Consider the following 19,293-nt stretch of genomic DNA (forward strand, 5'->3'; position numbering starts at 1 on the left):
TGAGACTCCAATGTCTGTCAGTGCTTTAAACTATATGCCTCGCCTAATCAAATTACGATCTGCTTCTCCAATATCCAATAATTTTTATCGGATTTGTTCCAAACCTTCACTGGAATAAATCATCACAAACTGCAAATGTGAATTTCTGAGGGATGGAATCAAAAAGTGACTCAAGCAGCACTCGAAGGTACTCGTATAACAATTATTACTATTGCTGCATGTGTGGCAGTGACATAATGGCGCGTTTCCCCTGACTGACGACTGGACACGTTATAGACTCTACATGTTATATTATAGATGAATAACAGCATTTTCTTTGGTTTGGTTGATTACATTGGACCATAACCTTAGGAAAATTTGAGCCTCAATAGCTCAACCGGTATAGGAGTGGACTGAAAACCGAAAGGGCGACGGTTCAAATCCTACACTATTGTCGTACCTACTCCTAGCACAAGCCTGACGCTTAATTGGAGAGGAAAGGAGAATATTAGTCATTTAATATGGCTAATATTCTTACGAAAAAAAATAAAATTATTAACAAAATTACAATCTGCTTCTCCAATATCCAATAATTATCGGATTTTTTCCAAACCAAGGCATTGAAGTAAATCGGCACAAACTGGAAATGTGAATTTCTGAGGGATGGAATCAAAAAGCGACTCAAGCCGCACTCGAAGGCACTTGTGTACGAATTGCTATTGCCGCGCGTGTGGTGGCGACATAATGGCGCGTTTCCTCTGACTGACGACCGGATGCCGCGCGCCGCGTCGACAAGTTGCAGGCGAATGGAAATACTATTTGCTCAAATCTATACAAATAAAGCAAACTAAAGTGTCTTTCTGTGTTTTGAAATTTTGGTGCCTTTTATTAAGTCCATAATATTATGTTTGTCTAAAGATTACGATGATTATACCTAAGGACTATGCAAACTAACATAAACTAACTAAAATTATGCATACTACTTAAATATAAATCCTTTATTCTTAAACACTTAAAATTAGATATCGCTTAACAGTAGTCAAACCAAAACAATCGGTTTTAATAGTTTCCGTGGTATTTTTAGGGTTCCGTACCTCAAAAGGAAAAAGGAACCCTAGGATCACTTCGTTGTCTGTCTGTCTGTCCGTCTGTTCGTCTGTCGTGCCTGTCAAGAGAACCTATAGGGTACTTCCTGTTGACGTCGAATCGTGAAATTTTATAGCACAAGTAAAGGAAAAAGTACGAACCGCAATAGGTAGAGAGTTGAAATTTTCACAGAATGTGTAATTCTATATTGCCGCTATTACAACAAATAATAAAAAAAATCTAAATGCTTGCCATGAAAATTAAAAATAAATAAAAAGTGTTATTTTTTGAACGATGGTACGGAGCCCTTCGTGTGCGAGTCCGACACGCACCTGACCGAATTTTTATGTTTTTGTGTGTTTGGGGTTTGTAGGTTTGGGATGGTATTCGAAACAGTTGAATTTCGAGACTTATGCAAACAGATACCTACATAGAACCATAGTAAAAAAATTATCTTTGCTAAATCCACGGGGACGCAGTCGCGGGAAAACTTGTTAGCTGAATAAAATGCTATGGCACTGCTACGGAATATTTTTGGGTCGTTTGGAAGTAATATTGTAAATGTTTGGGGTCGTTATGCAGTAGCGCTGGAGTTATTGCAAGTTGACATTTTATTGAAGGCGCTATGGTTTACATTCCACCTCGGGTTTTCATCTAAAAATGCTAAATTGAAGAAAAATCAAATGCATCACGTAACTTTTCAAGTTGTATTCAACTATGTAATGTTCAACTATGAATGTAGAGACAAATCTGTCATAAGTGACTGGTTGATATCTCCATACAAAAGCAAATTAACCCATGGTATTAGGTAGTAATAGTTCTTGGTGCCATATGTACTATGTATTACTTACTAAACCATTCATAGTTCATAGTTCAATAGTATCATGGTTTTATGGTTTGATAGTAAGTAGGTAAGATATCGTAATAATATCTTGATTCTTGTCTTATTATAAACTAGCTTATGCTCACAACAAATTTCAAACCCCTATTTCACCCCTTTAGGGGTTGAATTTTCAAAAATCCTTTCTTAGCGGATGCCTACTTCATAATATCTATCTGCATGCTAAATTTCAGCCCGATCCGTCCAGTATTTTGAGCTGTGCGTTGATAGATTAGTCAGTCAGTCAGTCAGTCACCTTTTCCTTTTATATATTTAGAATTCACGCTCAATAGTTTTTTCCTTTACAGAATGTGGCTTATGGGCGCGGTATCAATACTGTGCGTAATATCGAGCACATCATCGGAGTGGGACTGCCCGGAACTGAGCTCGCGACCCTCGGCCGAGTGCTCCTGTGACCTGCCACATACGCTGCGCTGCGCAGGCGACCACACTGCTTTACAAGTGAGTTTGCTTTACATACATCTCTATTCTCTACTATTATAAAGGGATCTTTAGAGCAACAATAATAAGAAGAGAAAAATAGGAAAAAGAAAACGGAGAACATCTGCTGCAAACCCTGCGCTGCGAAGGCGACCATACCTACTGCTTTACAAGTGAGTTTAATATAGGTAGTTTTCCTACTATTATAAAGGTCTCAGGGTTATTAAAACTCAGAGCTAGAGCAGAGCCAGATTACTGAGGGTCAATAATAAGAAGAGAATAGAGAGAAAAAAAGAAAACGGAGAATTAGAAGGGTGGCTACGCAGTTCTATGCTGTCCTAGAAGAAGCATGGGGAGGAAATTTTAGTCCATGCGAAAAGCAGCAGGCAAAAGCCCGTAGGGACTTTTTCCTCCCCCAAAGTAAAATAGAGTTAGGGTAAAGATATGCTGAACATGCCTAACTGCTATAACTTGTCGTAGTCACATTTTTATTTGGTACCTTCATGTAACCTCGATGTAAAACAAAATGTACGCAAAACACGTAAGCTCATTCCGAAGATTACCTCACTGCGATTCATTGCAAGCTACTTGGTTTACCGACATGCCTTGAAATATGTGTGTGTCTATTTGTATTACATTTCTTGACACGCGTCATAGCCGGAGATATCAGTCGCTCGCGATTATCGCGTGTCGCCGTCGCGCGTAGAGGTCAGCGTAGCACAAAATCTTAAATTAGTTAGCGAGTTATGGATAACGAAATAAGCCGAGTTGTAGAAGATCTAGTAGGAAAGGCGTAGGATATTTGGAAGCTTTCACTTATTCTTCGAAGGTTTAAAAAAAGCTCAAAAACAATGTTCAAAAAACTAGTTCTGATATTTTAGAGGTTCCTATTGAAACCGTTAGAATTTCTAGCTACTCTTCAGAACATTATGAATATTCATCCGTTTCTCGTCTGAAAAATTTCAGTCTTTCAAAATCGTATACGAGAGTATACGAAATTTTTCAACCAGTTATAACCGTGTTATGAAAAATGGTAACTCAAAATAGATGAATTCCTTAGTCAATTTTTAATGGTAAAAATTACATTGTTTCAGTTCTAGGAAATTCGGTTTAAAGACATTTATTTCTCAATAAAGAACACAATAGTTCACTTATGTATCGAGAATTACATCGAGAGTTTACATTAAGTTAATTACTTAAATTAATGGTATGTACATGGTATCTAAGTGTCACTATCTAGTACTTAATATCTAACAAAATTCAAATTGCTTTTTGTTATTCTGAAAAACAGTTATGAAAGTTTTGATGGAGTTCGGTTACATAATAAACTGTCATTACGTTAAATTGACGTGTTTTAATTTTAGCTGTGGCAGTGACGTGTTAGGCTTTGAGTTTTCACCATTGTTGCTTCGTTTGATACCTGTTAAGGAATATAATACCTAACAATGTACCTATTGTTTTCAATGAAACCTTTGATCAATGCACTGTATTTTGAATCATCATCATCGTTATCATCATCATCATCATCATGATCAACTCACTAAGAGCACGAGTCTCCTCTCAGAATGAGAAGGGTTTTGACTACAGTCTACCACGCTGGCCAAGTGCGGATTGGCAGACTTCACACACCTTTGAGAACATTATAGAGAACTCTCAGGCATGCAGGTTTCCTCACGATGTTTTCCTCCATCGTTAAAGCTAGTGATAATTAATTACTTAAAACGCACACAACTCAGAAAAGTTATAGGTGCGTGCCCGGGATCGACACCCCGACCTCCGATTAGTAGCCGGAATTCCTACATAAACTGGATTACGATCTTGTGTTGAAAAATGGTGGCTATAATTAATAAAAAAACCGGCCAAGTGCGAATCAGACTCGCGCACTGAGGGTTCCGTAGTAGGTACAATCGTATTTTATCGACATTTTGCACGATAAATCAAAAACTACATACTAGATCTCGTTCAAACCAATTTTCGGTGGAAGTTTGCATGGCAATGTACATCATATATTTTTTTTAGTTTTATCATTCTCTTATTTTAGAAGTTACAGGGGGGGGGGGGGGGGACACACACACACATTTTACCACTTTGGAAGTGTCTCTCGCGCAAACTATTCAGTTTAGAAAAAAATCATATTAGAAACCTCAATATCATTTTTAAATACCTATCCATAGATACCCCCGCCCCACACGTATGGGTTTGATGAAAAAAATATTTTTTTTGAGTTTCTAAGTATGGGGAACCCCAATTTTTATTGTTTTTTTTCAATTTTGTATAAAAATCTTAATGCAGTTCACAGAATACATCTACTTACCAAGTTTCAACAGTATAGCTCTTATAGTCTCGGAAAAAAGTGGACAGACAGACATGACGAATCTATAAGCAGGGTTCCGTTTTTTGCCATTCGGCTAAAAACGGATGGATTCTGAATAGACTTCTATTGTTTTTCAATTATTATTAATGTACTTACTTATTATGTTTCGTTAGCGAGTCAGAGTAGGTAATGGAGAATGAAAGAATATGAAAAAATATTCTGTAACAATGGATGAAAGTTTGAAATTAATTGGAAACGAATTTTCGGAGATATAAAGTAGGTCAATGGTTTAATTAATTTGTAGCGGAACAAATTCCCTATACTCGTATTTAGGCATTATTTTTAATGATGCCAAAGCCATCTATAATTTCGTTACGGCTGAATTTACGTCTAAGATGTAGACTAACGCGATCGTTCTATTAGACAGAATTGGGTTGACTCCTGCTGGGCAAATTGATCAACGGATCAGTTCGAATATGCGACAATGTGCAAGCGTGAGTTTTGGAAGGCGGAATGTCATTGAATTGAATTTAAATTTTTCTTTGTATCATCAGCATCATCATCAACCGACAGACGTCCACTGCTGGACATAGGCCTCTTGTAAGGACTTCCACACGCCACGGTCTTGCGCCGCCTAAATCCAGCGGCTCCCTGCGACTCGTCTGATTTCGTCCGTCCATCCATTTCTATGTGTAGCCTCGTAATATTATTTTTCTTATAGTGTGCATGTGAGAATGTAAGGAATACTCAATTTTTTTAATGTTGCTAGATTGGGCCTCTTAGCGGGTTGAAATGCCATATTGTTGTTTTAGGGAGTAATAGGTAGGTATTATCTTGGGTTAGGGCTCATAAGTCATACGAGGTATAGTATTAAATGTTTTTGATACGAGACCTACGTATTTGCTTATGAAAAAAGTGCGAGCTGCTGCTTGTGCTGTTTTAGCAGAGACTCAGTACGCGACAGGTCGAGATGGCATTCGGCGTATGAGGTGGGGGTCGCATGTTTTTTTTTTTTTTTTTTTTAATATTCTTTATTGTACACCAAAAAGAAAAGACACAAAAAGAAACATGTAAAAGAAGAACATACAATCATGTTGCCCGCGCTTGCCAGCACTGGGATAGCGCAGGGTTGCGGGTGTGCGGGGTTTCCCCACCCCGGTTGCCATTTCGACCTGTCGCGTACTTTACCTTTATCGTGATTTGTGGCCAGTCTTTGATTAAATTGAGGAGACATCGTATCTAATACCTATAAACTAAACAAAGCATCACTTAAAACAATAGTGGTTTAGCTGAAAATTTAAGGTAATTACATAACAGTTGTCCGAAAATTATTTCACTTTACATAACAATAATCACATTTAAATTTGCTCAGAGCCTCGCAAACGGCCGCTCTATTGTTATTTGTATGAAACTTTGTTTGCCAAAAATTATCTTAACAAAGGGAGAACTGATGTGAAAAAGTTTGGGATCCACCGCCTCAGTTTAAACAAACTACGTATATATTAATGAAACTGACTCTTGACGGTTAAACAACCGGGATGTCATGACTTTGCTGTTTTGTTAACGTTTTATATGGCTGATGTATTAGCGTCTGAAAATGTGTATTTTCAGATGCTAACCGCCGCAGTCAGAGTCGCTTATCGTTTATCGATTGATTTAAAACGAGACAGATTTATGTGAGAGATATAGCTCTGTCTCATTTAACTCAATCTTAAGTAACGATTAAGCGACTCTGAGTACGGCATTAAGAGTCATTTTCATTGATATACCTAGTTTGTTTAAACTGAGGTGGTGAATCCTAAACTTTTTCACATTATATTGACTTTAGGTATATTATAAGAGTCAATTAAATTTCTCGCAAATATTTGCGATTAATTTAATCGACATGATATTATAAACTTTTTAAACGCAAACACTTCATGTTAGTCGATTAGATTGTTTGCAAGTATAGCAGATAATAATAAATGACAAAAAATATTAGTAGTTTTGCATTTCTATACTAAACAAGAATATTCATTTTATATCTACAGGAGTTGGATTAACTTACCTTGAAAACAGGAATTAATGAAATGCAGCCCTCGTACTTCTAAAATGCAGTAAACTACAATAAGTATCTATAGTTTTTGAGTTAGATAAAAACGTGGGACTTTTTAGAAATGGACGCCGTATACTTTTACTTACTTCCCTTACGATCTGCTAAGTCGTCCCTGGTCCCTTTGGATTAACAATTCATAATTACGTCATGCAACTTTGACTTAAAAAAGGATGAAGTTCTCAATTTGACTAATTTTGCTTTGATTTTTTATCAGATAATTGGCCGTCACCTTCGAGAGCAGAGGGCAAGAAACAAAAATACAGCAGTGTCCCTATTGGACGTTGCTCTGCGGGGGGTGACGTCATTGCCATCGGCGTCAGTGGCTGAACTGGCAGGCATCGGCTTACACGGCCTGGTGATATCATCGGGAGACATCAAGAGAGTCCAGCAAGGGGCGTTCAGTAGCATATCCTCTACGTTACTCGCACTAGGTAAGTAAGTTAGGGCCATTACTTAATCTAAAGTTGCAGAAACCGCTATGTCGCATTGACAAAAAATTTCGAAACGTATGATTCGCGTTGCAAGTTCACACTTCCCTCGGGCGTTGCCCAACATCAGAATCCACAGATTGCAGGAGAATAATTAAGTAAGAAAAAACTTACCTAATTAATTGAGAATGCATAATGTGGACGAACGACGAAATTAGAATATTTCATGCCATATTTTAAAACACGCTTTGCTAGAAGGTACACAAAAATATTTCACTTCAAAGAAAACATTGCATAAATATTGGAATTTCTTTGAACGTTCTACGTTATGAATTCTTAATTAATTAAATCAATCAATTTTTTTGCAGGTTTACCAAACAATCAACTCCCTTCGGTCCCCACGGAAGCCTTAGCTCACTTGGCCAATTTGGACCGCTTAGATCTTTCCAATAATAAAATACACACTTTGGATTCCAATTCTTTTAAGGTAAACATTCATTCTTCCTTCTCTTTTGTTTTTAATTAGTTTTTCTTTGTAATTTGCTTGACCAGCAAGAAATTCTATGAGTATTTAATTTCACTTTTCCTACCTACGCAAGCCTACCAGAACAAGACAAAGAAAATATTATGATCATTTCCTAAGTCTACTGACTCATTTAATCTGAGTAACATACCTAGATAGTATATATTTTTCAGGTACACTATCTATTAAAAGTTTGGTTTAAAGTGCAAACAAATTAACGAAGCGTGAATAAACATAGTTCTTAAAACCGATAGGCATTGAGGTCCCAAGGTGCTAGAATGGCGACCTCGCACCGGAAGACGCAGTGTTGGAAGACCCCCCCACTAGGTGGACGGACGACATCAGACGAGTCGCAGGGAGCCGTTGAATTCAGGCGGCGCAAGACCGTGGCGTGTGGAAGTCTCTACAAGAGACCTATGTCCAGCAGTGGATGTATATCAGTTGATGATGACGATGATGATGATGAATAAATTGTGATGTGCCGTGTCGATTGACGGTGGAATCGTCTCTGATTGGTTTAGGCCAAGATTGGGGGTAGGGACCTCAATACGAAGCTTCATTGCCTGGGTGTGCTTTGTCCATAATACCTTATGTCGGCTAAGAACTACAGTCTTGGTAAAAGGTCTCGATATCTTGGCTGGGAATCGGATCTAGAGCCTTGCATTATGGGTGATAGGCACATAGTTATTAAGATAAGAGTGTTGTGGCACTCTACCGCCCGTGGCGTGCTGAAAAGTTCCAACGTGCAACATACATCACAGTAATACGTTTGCACCTTTAGGTATGTTGTCTATTTTATAAAGTAAACTATGTAAAGTTTATGTCCTAAGTAAATAAAAAAAAAAGCAAATAATATCATTTCTCGTTCAAAAGGCTGCAGCCTGCATTTTAATATGGCCCTTTGAAAGTAGTTACGATAACTGCAAAGTGTCGCTACTAGATGGCATTAACAGTCGCTTCAGTACTGAGTGAACATACATACATATCACAAATTTCGTCACTGGCAAGTGCAGCAGTAAGCGAAACCGTGGCCTAGCGGTCAAAGCGTCGGGCGCGAACCCAGAAGACGCAGGTTCGAGTCCTGCCGGTTACGCAATTTTTGATATGTATTAAAAATTATAAAGTAAACTAGCTGATACCCGCGACTACGTCCGCGTGGAATTAGGTTTTTTAAAAATCCCGTGGGAACTCTTTGATTTTCCGGGATAAAAAGTAGCCTATGTCACTCTCCAGGTCTTTATCTACACCCATGCATAAAATCACGTCAATCCGTTGCACCGTTGCGACGTGATTGAAGGACAAACCTACAAACAAACACTTTCGCATTTATAATAAGGGTACTGAGGTACTGATTAAGTTTTTTATTTGTTAACAGGGTATACAAAACTTAACATATCTGGATATAAGTGACAATCAGCTAACGAGTATATCATCGGGCGCATTCGGACCCCTCTCAAAGTTGGCTGTGCTGCGGCTGCGGGGCAATTTGCTGAAAGTCTCTGCGTTGGCTGCTTTGAAGGTATTTCATTGCAGTACATTAAATTAAAGTATTGGGGTCTTGCATTGGCTTAGTTCCTAATTCGTTGTTGTTACATTATGTGCCTATATTAGCCTAGCTAAGTTGTGATAGCCTAGTGGTTAGGACGTCCGCCTTCTAATCGGAGGTCGGGGGTTCGATCCCGTGCACGCACCTGTAACTTTTAGGAGTTATGTGCGTTTTAATAAATAATAATAAATAATAATAATAAATAATCTTTATTGTTCACACATAATTTCACAAACAATAACAGATGGGAACGATGATCCTGCAGAAGTAATTAAATATCACTTGCTTTACCGGTGAAGGAAAACATCGTGAGGAAACCTGCATGCCTGAGAGTTCTCCATAATGTTCTCAAAGGTGTGTGAAGTCTACCAATCCGTACATGGCCAGCGTGGTGAGAGGAGACCCGTGCTCTGTAGTGAGCCGGCGATGGGTTGATCATGATGATGATGATAGTAGCCTATATATTACAAGTAGTTGGTAAGGGTACCAGTGTGGTAGTACTTAGTAGTATTATTTAATACTAACTGATGCCCGCGGCTTCGTCCGCGTGGATTTAGGTTCTTAAAAATCTCGTGGGAAGTCTTTTATTTTGCGGGATAATAAGTAGCCTATGTCACTCTCCAGGCCTTTAATTATACCCATGCAAAAAATCATCCGTTGCATCGTTGCGTCGTTGCGACATGATTGAAGGACAAACCAATAAACCAACACACAAACACACTTTCGTTTTAATAATATGGGTACTGATTTTAAAGTAGGTAGGTACTTTACAATACTTTGATAAAATCATTGTATCATAGAAAGTTTAATTTAATTTAAGTAATTCGACTTCGTCCGCCTGGAATTAGGTTTTTATAAAATCCCGTGGGAACTCTTTGATTTCCCGGGATAAACATAGCCTTTGTCACTCTTCAGGTCTTTAACAGCTATATCCATGCAAAAAATCACATCGATTCGTTTCTCCGTTGCGATGTGATTGAAAGACAAAACATTAAACTAACAAACAAATTTCGAATTTATAATATTATAGGTACTGAGGTACTTATAATATGGGTGCTAATATTTAGATATTTGTAGATATTAATAGCTATAAGTATATATTTTCTCATTAATTATTAATAATTAAAAAAAAACCTATTTGCTATTTCTATTATTTTGGTGCTAAAATATTCTTATCATTATATTTTAACATCAGAATAATATTACACAAACATGTATTTATTAGCTTTAACATTTACTATTACCTAAATGTACTAAATCAAATATTATTCTGTGATTTGTTTTAAAGGTAAATTGGACACAATTTCATTGATGAATATGTCGGATTTCAATTTATGTTAACAAATAGACCCATTATTGTGCCAATTACTTTGATAACTGGCGTTCATAATGTTTTGCGAATTGTTAACTATAAATTGATATTAAAATTTACATTATGTTTAGTAACATTAAGTCGAATTGCGGAAACTAAATATGGCATTCTACGTGCGCCCATATAGGTAGCTGATGCCCACGACTTCGTCCGCGTGGAATTAGGTTTTTAAAAATCCCGTGGGAACTCTTTGATTTTCCGGGATAAAAAGTAGCCTATGTCACTCTCCAGGTCTTTATCTATACCCATGCAAAAATCACGTCAAACCGTTACACGGTACACCGTTGCGACGTGATTGAAGGACAAACCAACAAACAAACACACTTTCGCATTTATAATAAGGTTACTTTACTTTATCCGACAGCAGCGAAGACCAAAAGGAGGGTTATTTTTTGACCTGTATGTTACATGTACGTACCTACCTATGATCACCATCACTCGTAACTACTCATAATGCTTAACCGATTTTGATAAATGATACGTCATTAGATTCATCTTGGCGCGAGTGTCACTGGATCCATAAAATATTTAAAAATCATAATGGCCTGAAAAAGATACCTACTGTATCTTTACACACCGCAGTTGAAAACTTTTTAAATTAAGTACTTGCTTACATTCCATGATGTTATCCAAATAATTATTGTATTAAATACAAATAATTTTTCAATACACATGTTGTTCAGATGATGTTGTATAGTTGAAAATACTTAAATATGGCTGAAAATGAACAATGACATGTTGTGCTTATGATATTTGTACAGGCTGACGAAACAGGAAAATTGTTCTCATGTTGTTTTAAATCATACATTTTTTTTATGAAACTGGTATATTAAAAATATATGACTACAATTACTAAAAATATATGAGTACCTACCTACTACTAAAAATATGATATATTATACTATTAAAATATATGAGTACAAAATATATGACAGTGTTTCCCAAGTCTATAGTTCAAGGGCTCTTGCGTTAACTCTTATTTCTTATGAGAGGGAGCAAAAGAGGGAGTGGGAGACGGTGCGTGAGATGGAGCGGGATCGGGAGTGGAAGAGGGGGTGTGAGAGGTAGCGGGAGAGGGAGCGGGAGTGGGCCAGGGAGAGGAAGAAAGGACAGAAGCGAGAGAGGGTGAGACAAAATGTTATGCGATAGAAAGAGAGGTACACTTTATTAAATTTTAGGCCGCGGCGCTGTGCGAGTCAAATTGCACTCTAGGTACTGTGTCGTAGCAAGAGTCGCTATTTATCTAAACGTCTTTGCGAAGTGGTCCTTTTGTACAGTACATGGAAGTTTCTATAAGGTATTATGTGGCTTTACTAATAAATGTTTAATTAATTTATCAGGAGGCGCACCTACTGAAAGAACTAGATGTATCAAGCAACGCTCTAGAAGGTCCCGTTGGTCCGTCTACAGTTCCAGCGCTGGTCTTTTTGGAAACATTACACTTGTCTGACAACACTTTTGCAAGTATACGACGGGGTGCCTTATCAGGTACGGTTTTGTTTCTCCAGCTTTTATATGTATAAACTACGGGATGATTCGCTAACTCAGTGATCAACACTTCAGTGATAGTCTTCGAGGCCGAGATCATTTGACATTTATTTTTAAACCATTGACGGTTTTCTACTAAAATATGCTTAAATATCACTCAGCGAAGCAGCTGTGTAGAACCAACCAATGTCAAATGAGTTTAGTGGCTATCATTAGTGTTCATCATTGGTTTGTGAATCATCTGCTTTTGCAGCATTTTAGAAACGACTGCGCATCCCGTCTGCGCGTCACTCACGCAATGTACACTGTGTCACTCAGTCAGTCAACTTTTCCTTTTATATACTTAGATAAGTATAGAAGTAAATTATTTAATTTATCTTGAGGCAATTTTTAAACAGTATTGTGATTTTTGAATAATTGGATCAATGTTGAATGATTTTCAGAGATTTTTAAAATTAATATATAAAAAGATATTAATATTGTACTTCTTCTAGGTCTAACAAATTTGACCCAACTGAACCTGCACAACAACCAAATAGACGTTTTAGAAGACTACGCGTTCAAGCACCTTGCCAATCTGTCGCATCTGGACTTATCACATAATGAAATTGTTGCTGTCTCGGGTAAGAAGTCACTAAAATATGTAACTAAAATATGTAAAGAGGGTGCCTACCTTTCAGCGTATTAATAGATATAAGAGGAGAAACTAGAAGTACTAAGAGCGATAGCAGATTGCCAACAGATTATGCCCGTATTAGCTCGTTTTAGAACGAAGGCATAAGTATATTATACATTTTAAGGTCGTATACTTATATTATGCGTGAACTGCGAAAAACGGCAATCTATATTGCTACTGACAGACCTACTGATTTGAGTGAATACGCTCGAATGCGTGTGTGCAAGTGCGTTCGGTTTATTGAAGCGCGAAATGTAGCGCTGTGTTTAGCGCCTATGCCCAAGCGAGCCCTAAAACGCGCAGTACAATAAAAATACAATAGTCTAAAACTATCCATAGGGCGTTTGTGCACTATATTTGTATGACGGCCACTTCGAAGAATCACGGATACGAACAGAATACGGATGAGTGCACAAATGCCCTAAGTGGACGTCAATTCGTATCAAATATAGTTTTTGTTTCCCAATTAAATAAGTAGGCCTATTGGATATTCATGAAAAAGAGCCAATCCGAAATTATAATAGGTAGGTACTTATGATGAATGAAAATCTGTTTCAGACTCAGTTGAATTGAAACTTGAAAAAATAAATGTAATAACGAAAATTCTATTCATGTAGATATTGGATTAAATAATATCTCGTTTTAGGCCCCGATTTTTATAAGAATAAATCGTGTACCATTCTAAAAACCGTCGAAAAAAATGATCAATCAAGTCGAAAAAATATTGGATTGACTTTGGAAATTGTAATGTAGAATTAGATGTGCTAAATTTGATTAGATCCGGGAGCGAGATATCGGCCATTGTGAAAAGTTCTTTGTCGAACGAACTCACTGACGTTTCAATTTCCGTCACAAAAAAAGGTAGAAAAATGCTGGGAATAAAGGGAACGATTCGACGTCAGCACACAAACTTATTTGCGGGGATTTTATAATTCAGAATCTAAAAAAAGTAACGCAATTATTGCAACATGCTTAGTATTGAAAATTCGTTGATGCAACGCAGAAAAACTTAAGTAGGTACTACTTGTACTTCAGTTTTTCTCAGTGTTGGATCAATAGAGAAGTACTTAAGTAATTCTCATCATTAACCCATCGCCGGCTCACTACTGATCACGCTGATCACCGAAAAGTTAAAGGTGCGTGTTCGGGATCGAGCTCTGGAACCCCCGGCCTGCTCGGTCGAGGTCTTAACCACTAGGCTATCAGCACCGTTGAATATTAGTAGCATGGTATAAGGAGAGACACAGTATATCTAGTAGGTACTCTGACGCCTTGGATCTCGTGGTAAATGACAACCATAACCACTCTGCCATTACTCTGCCGTATCTACTTATATGTCGCGGAATTACATGATTGCTCTGTCTGAGCTGATGCTGGTGGCTTCGTCGAACCTCTGGTAGGTAATAACATACTTATTACCCAGTGCTAGTAGTAAATACCTAATTATAAATTTTCATTTTGCCAACAGGTGCATCTTTAGCCCAGCTAGTAAACTTAGCCCACTTGGACCTGTCGCACAATTTTCTGAGGTCACTCTCGGCGGATCCTCTGAAATCTCTGCACCATCTCACAGACCTATTGCTCCATGACAATGACATATCTATGATAGATGACGGAGCTCTCACAATGCACAAGGACTTACAGCGGTTTACTATTGAAGGTAAGTTCAAGCTACGGCCACACCTGCGCGCCATGAAAGTCGTCGTCTACGACGCTAAGGCCCAGTATCCACCTAAGCGGAGCGGAGAGATGTGTACAGTAAACCAATCTGATTTTTAAAAGATGACGTGATAACTTTTTCACGTCATCTTATTTTGAATCTGATTGGTCGATTGAACGCATCTCCTCTCCTCTCCGCTCAGGTGGATACCGGGCCTAATCTACGTACATGCACACAGTTACGCACGCGACTGTTGTAGTCGCGTGGTTCGGGAGGCGACCGCCGCGCGGGTGACGTTCCCATTTCGTAGCCTCTTTGGTTGCGTAGGTTAGGACAGTAGTTATGCGTTCGCAGAACTCTATAACAAATTATAATAACGGGAGATTTTGCCTTCAATCAAACTTATGTAAGCTTGCTTCTAAACTTTACTCTTGCTTATTCTGATAAAGTTATGCAGTAGACGTATTCTATACATTTCTAACATTATTTTGTAACTTTACGTTGATGAAGCATTCGATCAAAGTTAAAAGTAAGTTGTTACATAGATAACTATAATAGTTATATGAAAGTTTTTCTCTCCTTACTTTTTCTGTTTGTTATTTTTCGTTTTATTTCTCCATAATAACCCAGCTTTTAACCAGTCTTCTTCTTCTGTACCTTATCCCACGCTACGTGGGGTCGGCACAACATGTCTTTTTCTTCCACTCACTTCTGTCATCCGTCAACGCATTATCCACCCCTTTTATACACATATCTTCTTTTACGCAATCTATCCACTGTTTTTTGGTCGTCCTCTCCTCTTTTTTTCTTCCACATACATATTTAACAGCTTTTAACCAGTATGGTTATTGAAATGTTATTAAAGTATTTTCTACCGGAATTGGTAAATATTATCATAGACTTATATGTTACATGGTAAATATATATTATTTTCATCTTTCCACAAGGCTTGTTGTCCATGACAGTGATGTATCTATGTATGATTGAAGACGGTAAGCTCGCAGTACAAGGATCTGCAGTGGTTCAGTATTGAAGGTAATGGAAATACGATGACGTGCAGTTTCGTGCGCACACACAGCCTTGAGAGATAGCTAGCAATTTTCGCGGGCATCACCTAGTTTAAAGAATCTTCCAAACAAACTTAAATTGACTTATCAAGAGTTTTTATTAGAAGACAAAGTGTCTTCCAATCAGACATTCGGGGAAAAATCTGAAAACCGTGAATTTGTGGTTACATCACACAAAAAAAAAATTAATTGTGGTCATGAACTAATAAATAATTCGTATTTTCAATTTTCGAAGTTTTTTTATTTTTTTTTCCTTGTCATTATCTGCAATCAGTCGGGGGACTATAAGCAGATTTCAATTTCAAGCAGAATTTTCGAAGTAACATAACAATATCAAGTGAGGTATTATATGAAAGGTCTTCACCTGTGCACTTTAAAACAGATTTTTATCTATTTTTATGCATCATAGTTTTTGAATTATCGTGCCAAATGTCGAAAAATACGACTATAGTACGGAACCCTCGGTGCGCAAGCCTGACTCGCTTTATGGCCGGTTTTTTTTAAATAACGAAGTAATTTCCGAGTAAGTGAAAGAAAAATATTTTTATGCAAAATAAGGTACCTAGCTACTTACCAAAAATTGTAATAAAATGAAAGTTAACCGTTTTCAGTGTTTGTGTGTCTCGGTAGGTTTTGTTTAGCATCAGACGTTTGTGTGGTGCGTCGTTGTAACCTCTTTGTTCGGCTGTCGAAACGCCACCCGCTATTGTCCGCCGCTCCGCTTTCATGGTGTTCCTTTATGAGACTTTTATGGGAAAATAATTTTATGATACCCTCTCCCCTAGCTGGGCAAAATATTTTGACGTTGAAATCGCTTTTTCAGTTGGAAGAGAAATTGGTGAAGGCTACAAGCTCATTTGAGAGCATCTTTTCTTTATCTTCAGGAAGATTAAAAGTAGATAGTTATTTTAATAGGTATGTCTACTGATGATGACTTCGTTCACGTGGATTTAGGTTTTTAAGAATTCCGTGAAAATGCTTTGCCGAAAAACAGCCCATTTCCATCCTCGTGCCGCAAGCTATCTTCAGTAGTAAATTTCATCAAAATTGTTTTAACGGGTGAACCATGATAAGGTACTCGTAGTAGACAGACAAACATACAGATATACACTTTCGCATTCATCATATTAGTATAGATTAAAGTACAAAAAAATTACACGTTAATTATTATGGAACCCAAATCTATTTTGAGATCTATGGTATTTAGATTTGTTTCACTTTCTATAATTAAAACGAAAGCACTCCGATAAGGAAAATTTTATCAGCCAAGTTTAAGTTGATGAATTAAACCGTAGAAAATAAATTACCAATAAAAAAGTTAAAGCGTAAAAAGCCTCGATAATCGCGGCGTTACACAAAAGAAATGAAAGTAACAAAGAACAATTGTTTGATTGTCGTTAATTTTAATCCCAACCCATTTATACTCTCGAACTCATAAAGATAAATTCGTTCTCTTTCGCAGATAATCCTCTTAATTGCGATTGCTTAATGGCCGGCTTTGCTAGGTGGTTGCGGGAGGCAAAAAACCTGCCTCAATCAGATAAATCTGCGGCAGTTTGCGCCACGCCACCACATTTGGAGGGGGCGTTAATATCCCGGCTGTCGAAAAACAAACTTTGCGATGACGAACACGTTGATACGAAGGTTATTGATGAACCCATTTACGATTATAATAGGGTAATTGAGAATACGATTGATGAAGATAAAGACGACAATGACTTGTATGGAGACAAGCAAGACGGATTAGACGATGATATTTATGACGAGGAATTGGAAGTACCGTCAGAAGAAGATTTGCCGATTTCTAAATCTAAGGTAAAAGTCATTCATGCACTAGATTTTATTAAGATTTTATGTGCACGTGTTAAATCATTAAACTAATCTATTGTTTGTCAAATACGAGTTAATTTTGGTTTTAAATTCTGTAAAGGAGAATGATCATTTGAATATTTGAATATTAAAAATACCGTCCTTGTTGAATGTACTTGTAGAATATTCAAAGCCATATTTTAATATTATGATGGCAATATAAAGAAAATAATATTATTATTTTCTTTTAACTAACTTAAAAGCTAATTATTGCAAAATTGCGAGCTTCAAACTCATTTATAATGAAATTTTTGTAAGAAGACGGAAACGTGAATTTTTATCAAACTGGTTCCGATCTATTCTCTCTGAAACTCTCCAAAGATGCAAAGTGCTCTCCCGCATTGGTTAGGTGATGCCATCATAATATTAAAATGTGGCTTTGAATATTCTACAAGTACATTCAACAAGGACGGTATTTTTAATATTAAAATATTCTATGCTCGTTTTTGTAAAATAAATAATAAAACTCTGCTGAGTTTTGTGGAAACAAAGTACAAGTTTTCATCTTACTTTAGATTGTGTACAGTGTTAGTATTAATCACTTATATTGAAACTTTTAACTTGTATCCGTGCAAAAATATTTTAACTCTTTATAATTTAATTCATGGGTCCAAAATTCTTAACAGGGTAGAAATAAAATCCAGCAAGTTCATTAATTATAGAAACCTACCTGATATAATAATTATAGTCGAAGCATTTTAAACTGAGTCGTCGAGTTATCTGTCAGGTCGTAGCGAGCGAAACAGATAGATAACTCGACAATTCAGTTTAAAATGCGTCGACTATAATTTGGTACCTAAATCCCATAGGTTCGCCTCGTGGACTCTTGGTACGATGACGAAGAAGTACACTTATCTTGGGCACTGGAACCTCCTTCCACTCATCGATATCGGTGTACAGGCGTGACTGCGTCCAAAAGTGGTGGTCTGGCAAAGCACGTGGCATGTCATAGAGCTGCACCATCCAATATTATACTGAGGGGACTCAAGGTGGACCCTTCGGAGAAGTATACGTGAGTTATTGTGTTATTTATGTTTTATGTTTTTATATTATATTTGTTTAATTTAGATACCAAGCCCTTAACTGCAATCTCACCTGGTGGTAAATGATGATGCAGTCCAAGGTGGAAGCGGGCTAACCTGGAAGGGGTATGGTAGTTTTTATTAAACCCATGCCTCTTTGGTTTCTACTCGAAATCGTATCGGAACGCTAAATCGCTTGGCAGCACGGCTTTGCCGGTAGGGCCACGGCCGAAGCCTTCCAGGAGACCAGACCAGAAATGTAGATATTATAAAATTCCAAACCCCTGCCAGGAATCGAATGCGTCCCGCTAATAAAACCACAGTGCTTACCACTGCGCCAGGGAGGTGGTCATATTTTCTTCTAATGTATGTTATTTTTATAACGAGTCGCTCAAGTCAAGTTTCGATGTTATTTACTGCCTATTGTGATCATGGATCATGAATAAATAATTACTTGTAACCTGGAAGAGACGAGCAAAGACTTTGAATTTGTACTGAAATCGAAAGCCAGTATGAGTTTGGTAAAATAGTTACCTACTAGCTATGGCTAAAGTTTCACACCAGACGAGACCTAAACCGTTTTAGAGAAAATCATTTTTCGAAGGCCACATAATCTAGCAAGATTGTAGTGAGTTTTTTTGGAATAGATTATTTTTTTGCAGATTCTGCATAGCACTAGAAGAAATGGATAGCCAAGACACTCCATTGTCTTTGGTGTTGGGATGTGGTGCACCTCAAATGGTCAGAGAACGTGCAGCCTACGTTACTTTAAGACCTTCCACTATGGTTGTGCCTGATCGAGAAGCTTTGAGGTACCTAAATCATATATATTGACTTAATTGATTGA

At 37.4% G+C, this 19,293-nt stretch overlaps 1 protein-coding gene across 1 annotated transcript in view; it reads left to right on the plus strand.

The window, feature by feature from the left end:
* Nucleotides 1-19,293, plus strand: part of Lrt (Leucine-rich tendon-specific protein) — a 96,260-nt gene that overhangs the window by 63,855 nt on the left and 13,112 nt on the right. Inside the window, exons 2-11 of the mRNA XM_069500028.1 lie at nt 2,254-2,407; nt 7,010-7,226; nt 7,592-7,710; nt 9,122-9,265; nt 12,005-12,152; nt 12,647-12,775; nt 14,297-14,488; nt 17,018-17,370; nt 18,234-18,436; nt 19,109-19,258. Of these exons, the coding sequence (XP_069356129.1) occupies nt 2,255-2,407; nt 7,010-7,226; nt 7,592-7,710; nt 9,122-9,265; nt 12,005-12,152; nt 12,647-12,775; nt 14,297-14,488; nt 17,018-17,370; nt 18,234-18,436; nt 19,109-19,258 (1,808 nt within the window). The 5' untranslated portion in view covers nt 2,254. The remainder of the gene's footprint in view (nt 1-2,253; nt 2,408-7,009; nt 7,227-7,591; nt 7,711-9,121; nt 9,266-12,004; nt 12,153-12,646; nt 12,776-14,296; nt 14,489-17,017; nt 17,371-18,233; nt 18,437-19,108; nt 19,259-19,293) is intronic.

Source organism: Maniola hyperantus, chromosome 7, assembly GCF_902806685.2.
Source record: "Maniola hyperantus chromosome 7, iAphHyp1.2, whole genome shotgun sequence".
Classification (NCBI taxonomy): Eukaryota; Metazoa; Arthropoda; class Insecta; order Lepidoptera; family Nymphalidae; genus Maniola; species Maniola hyperantus.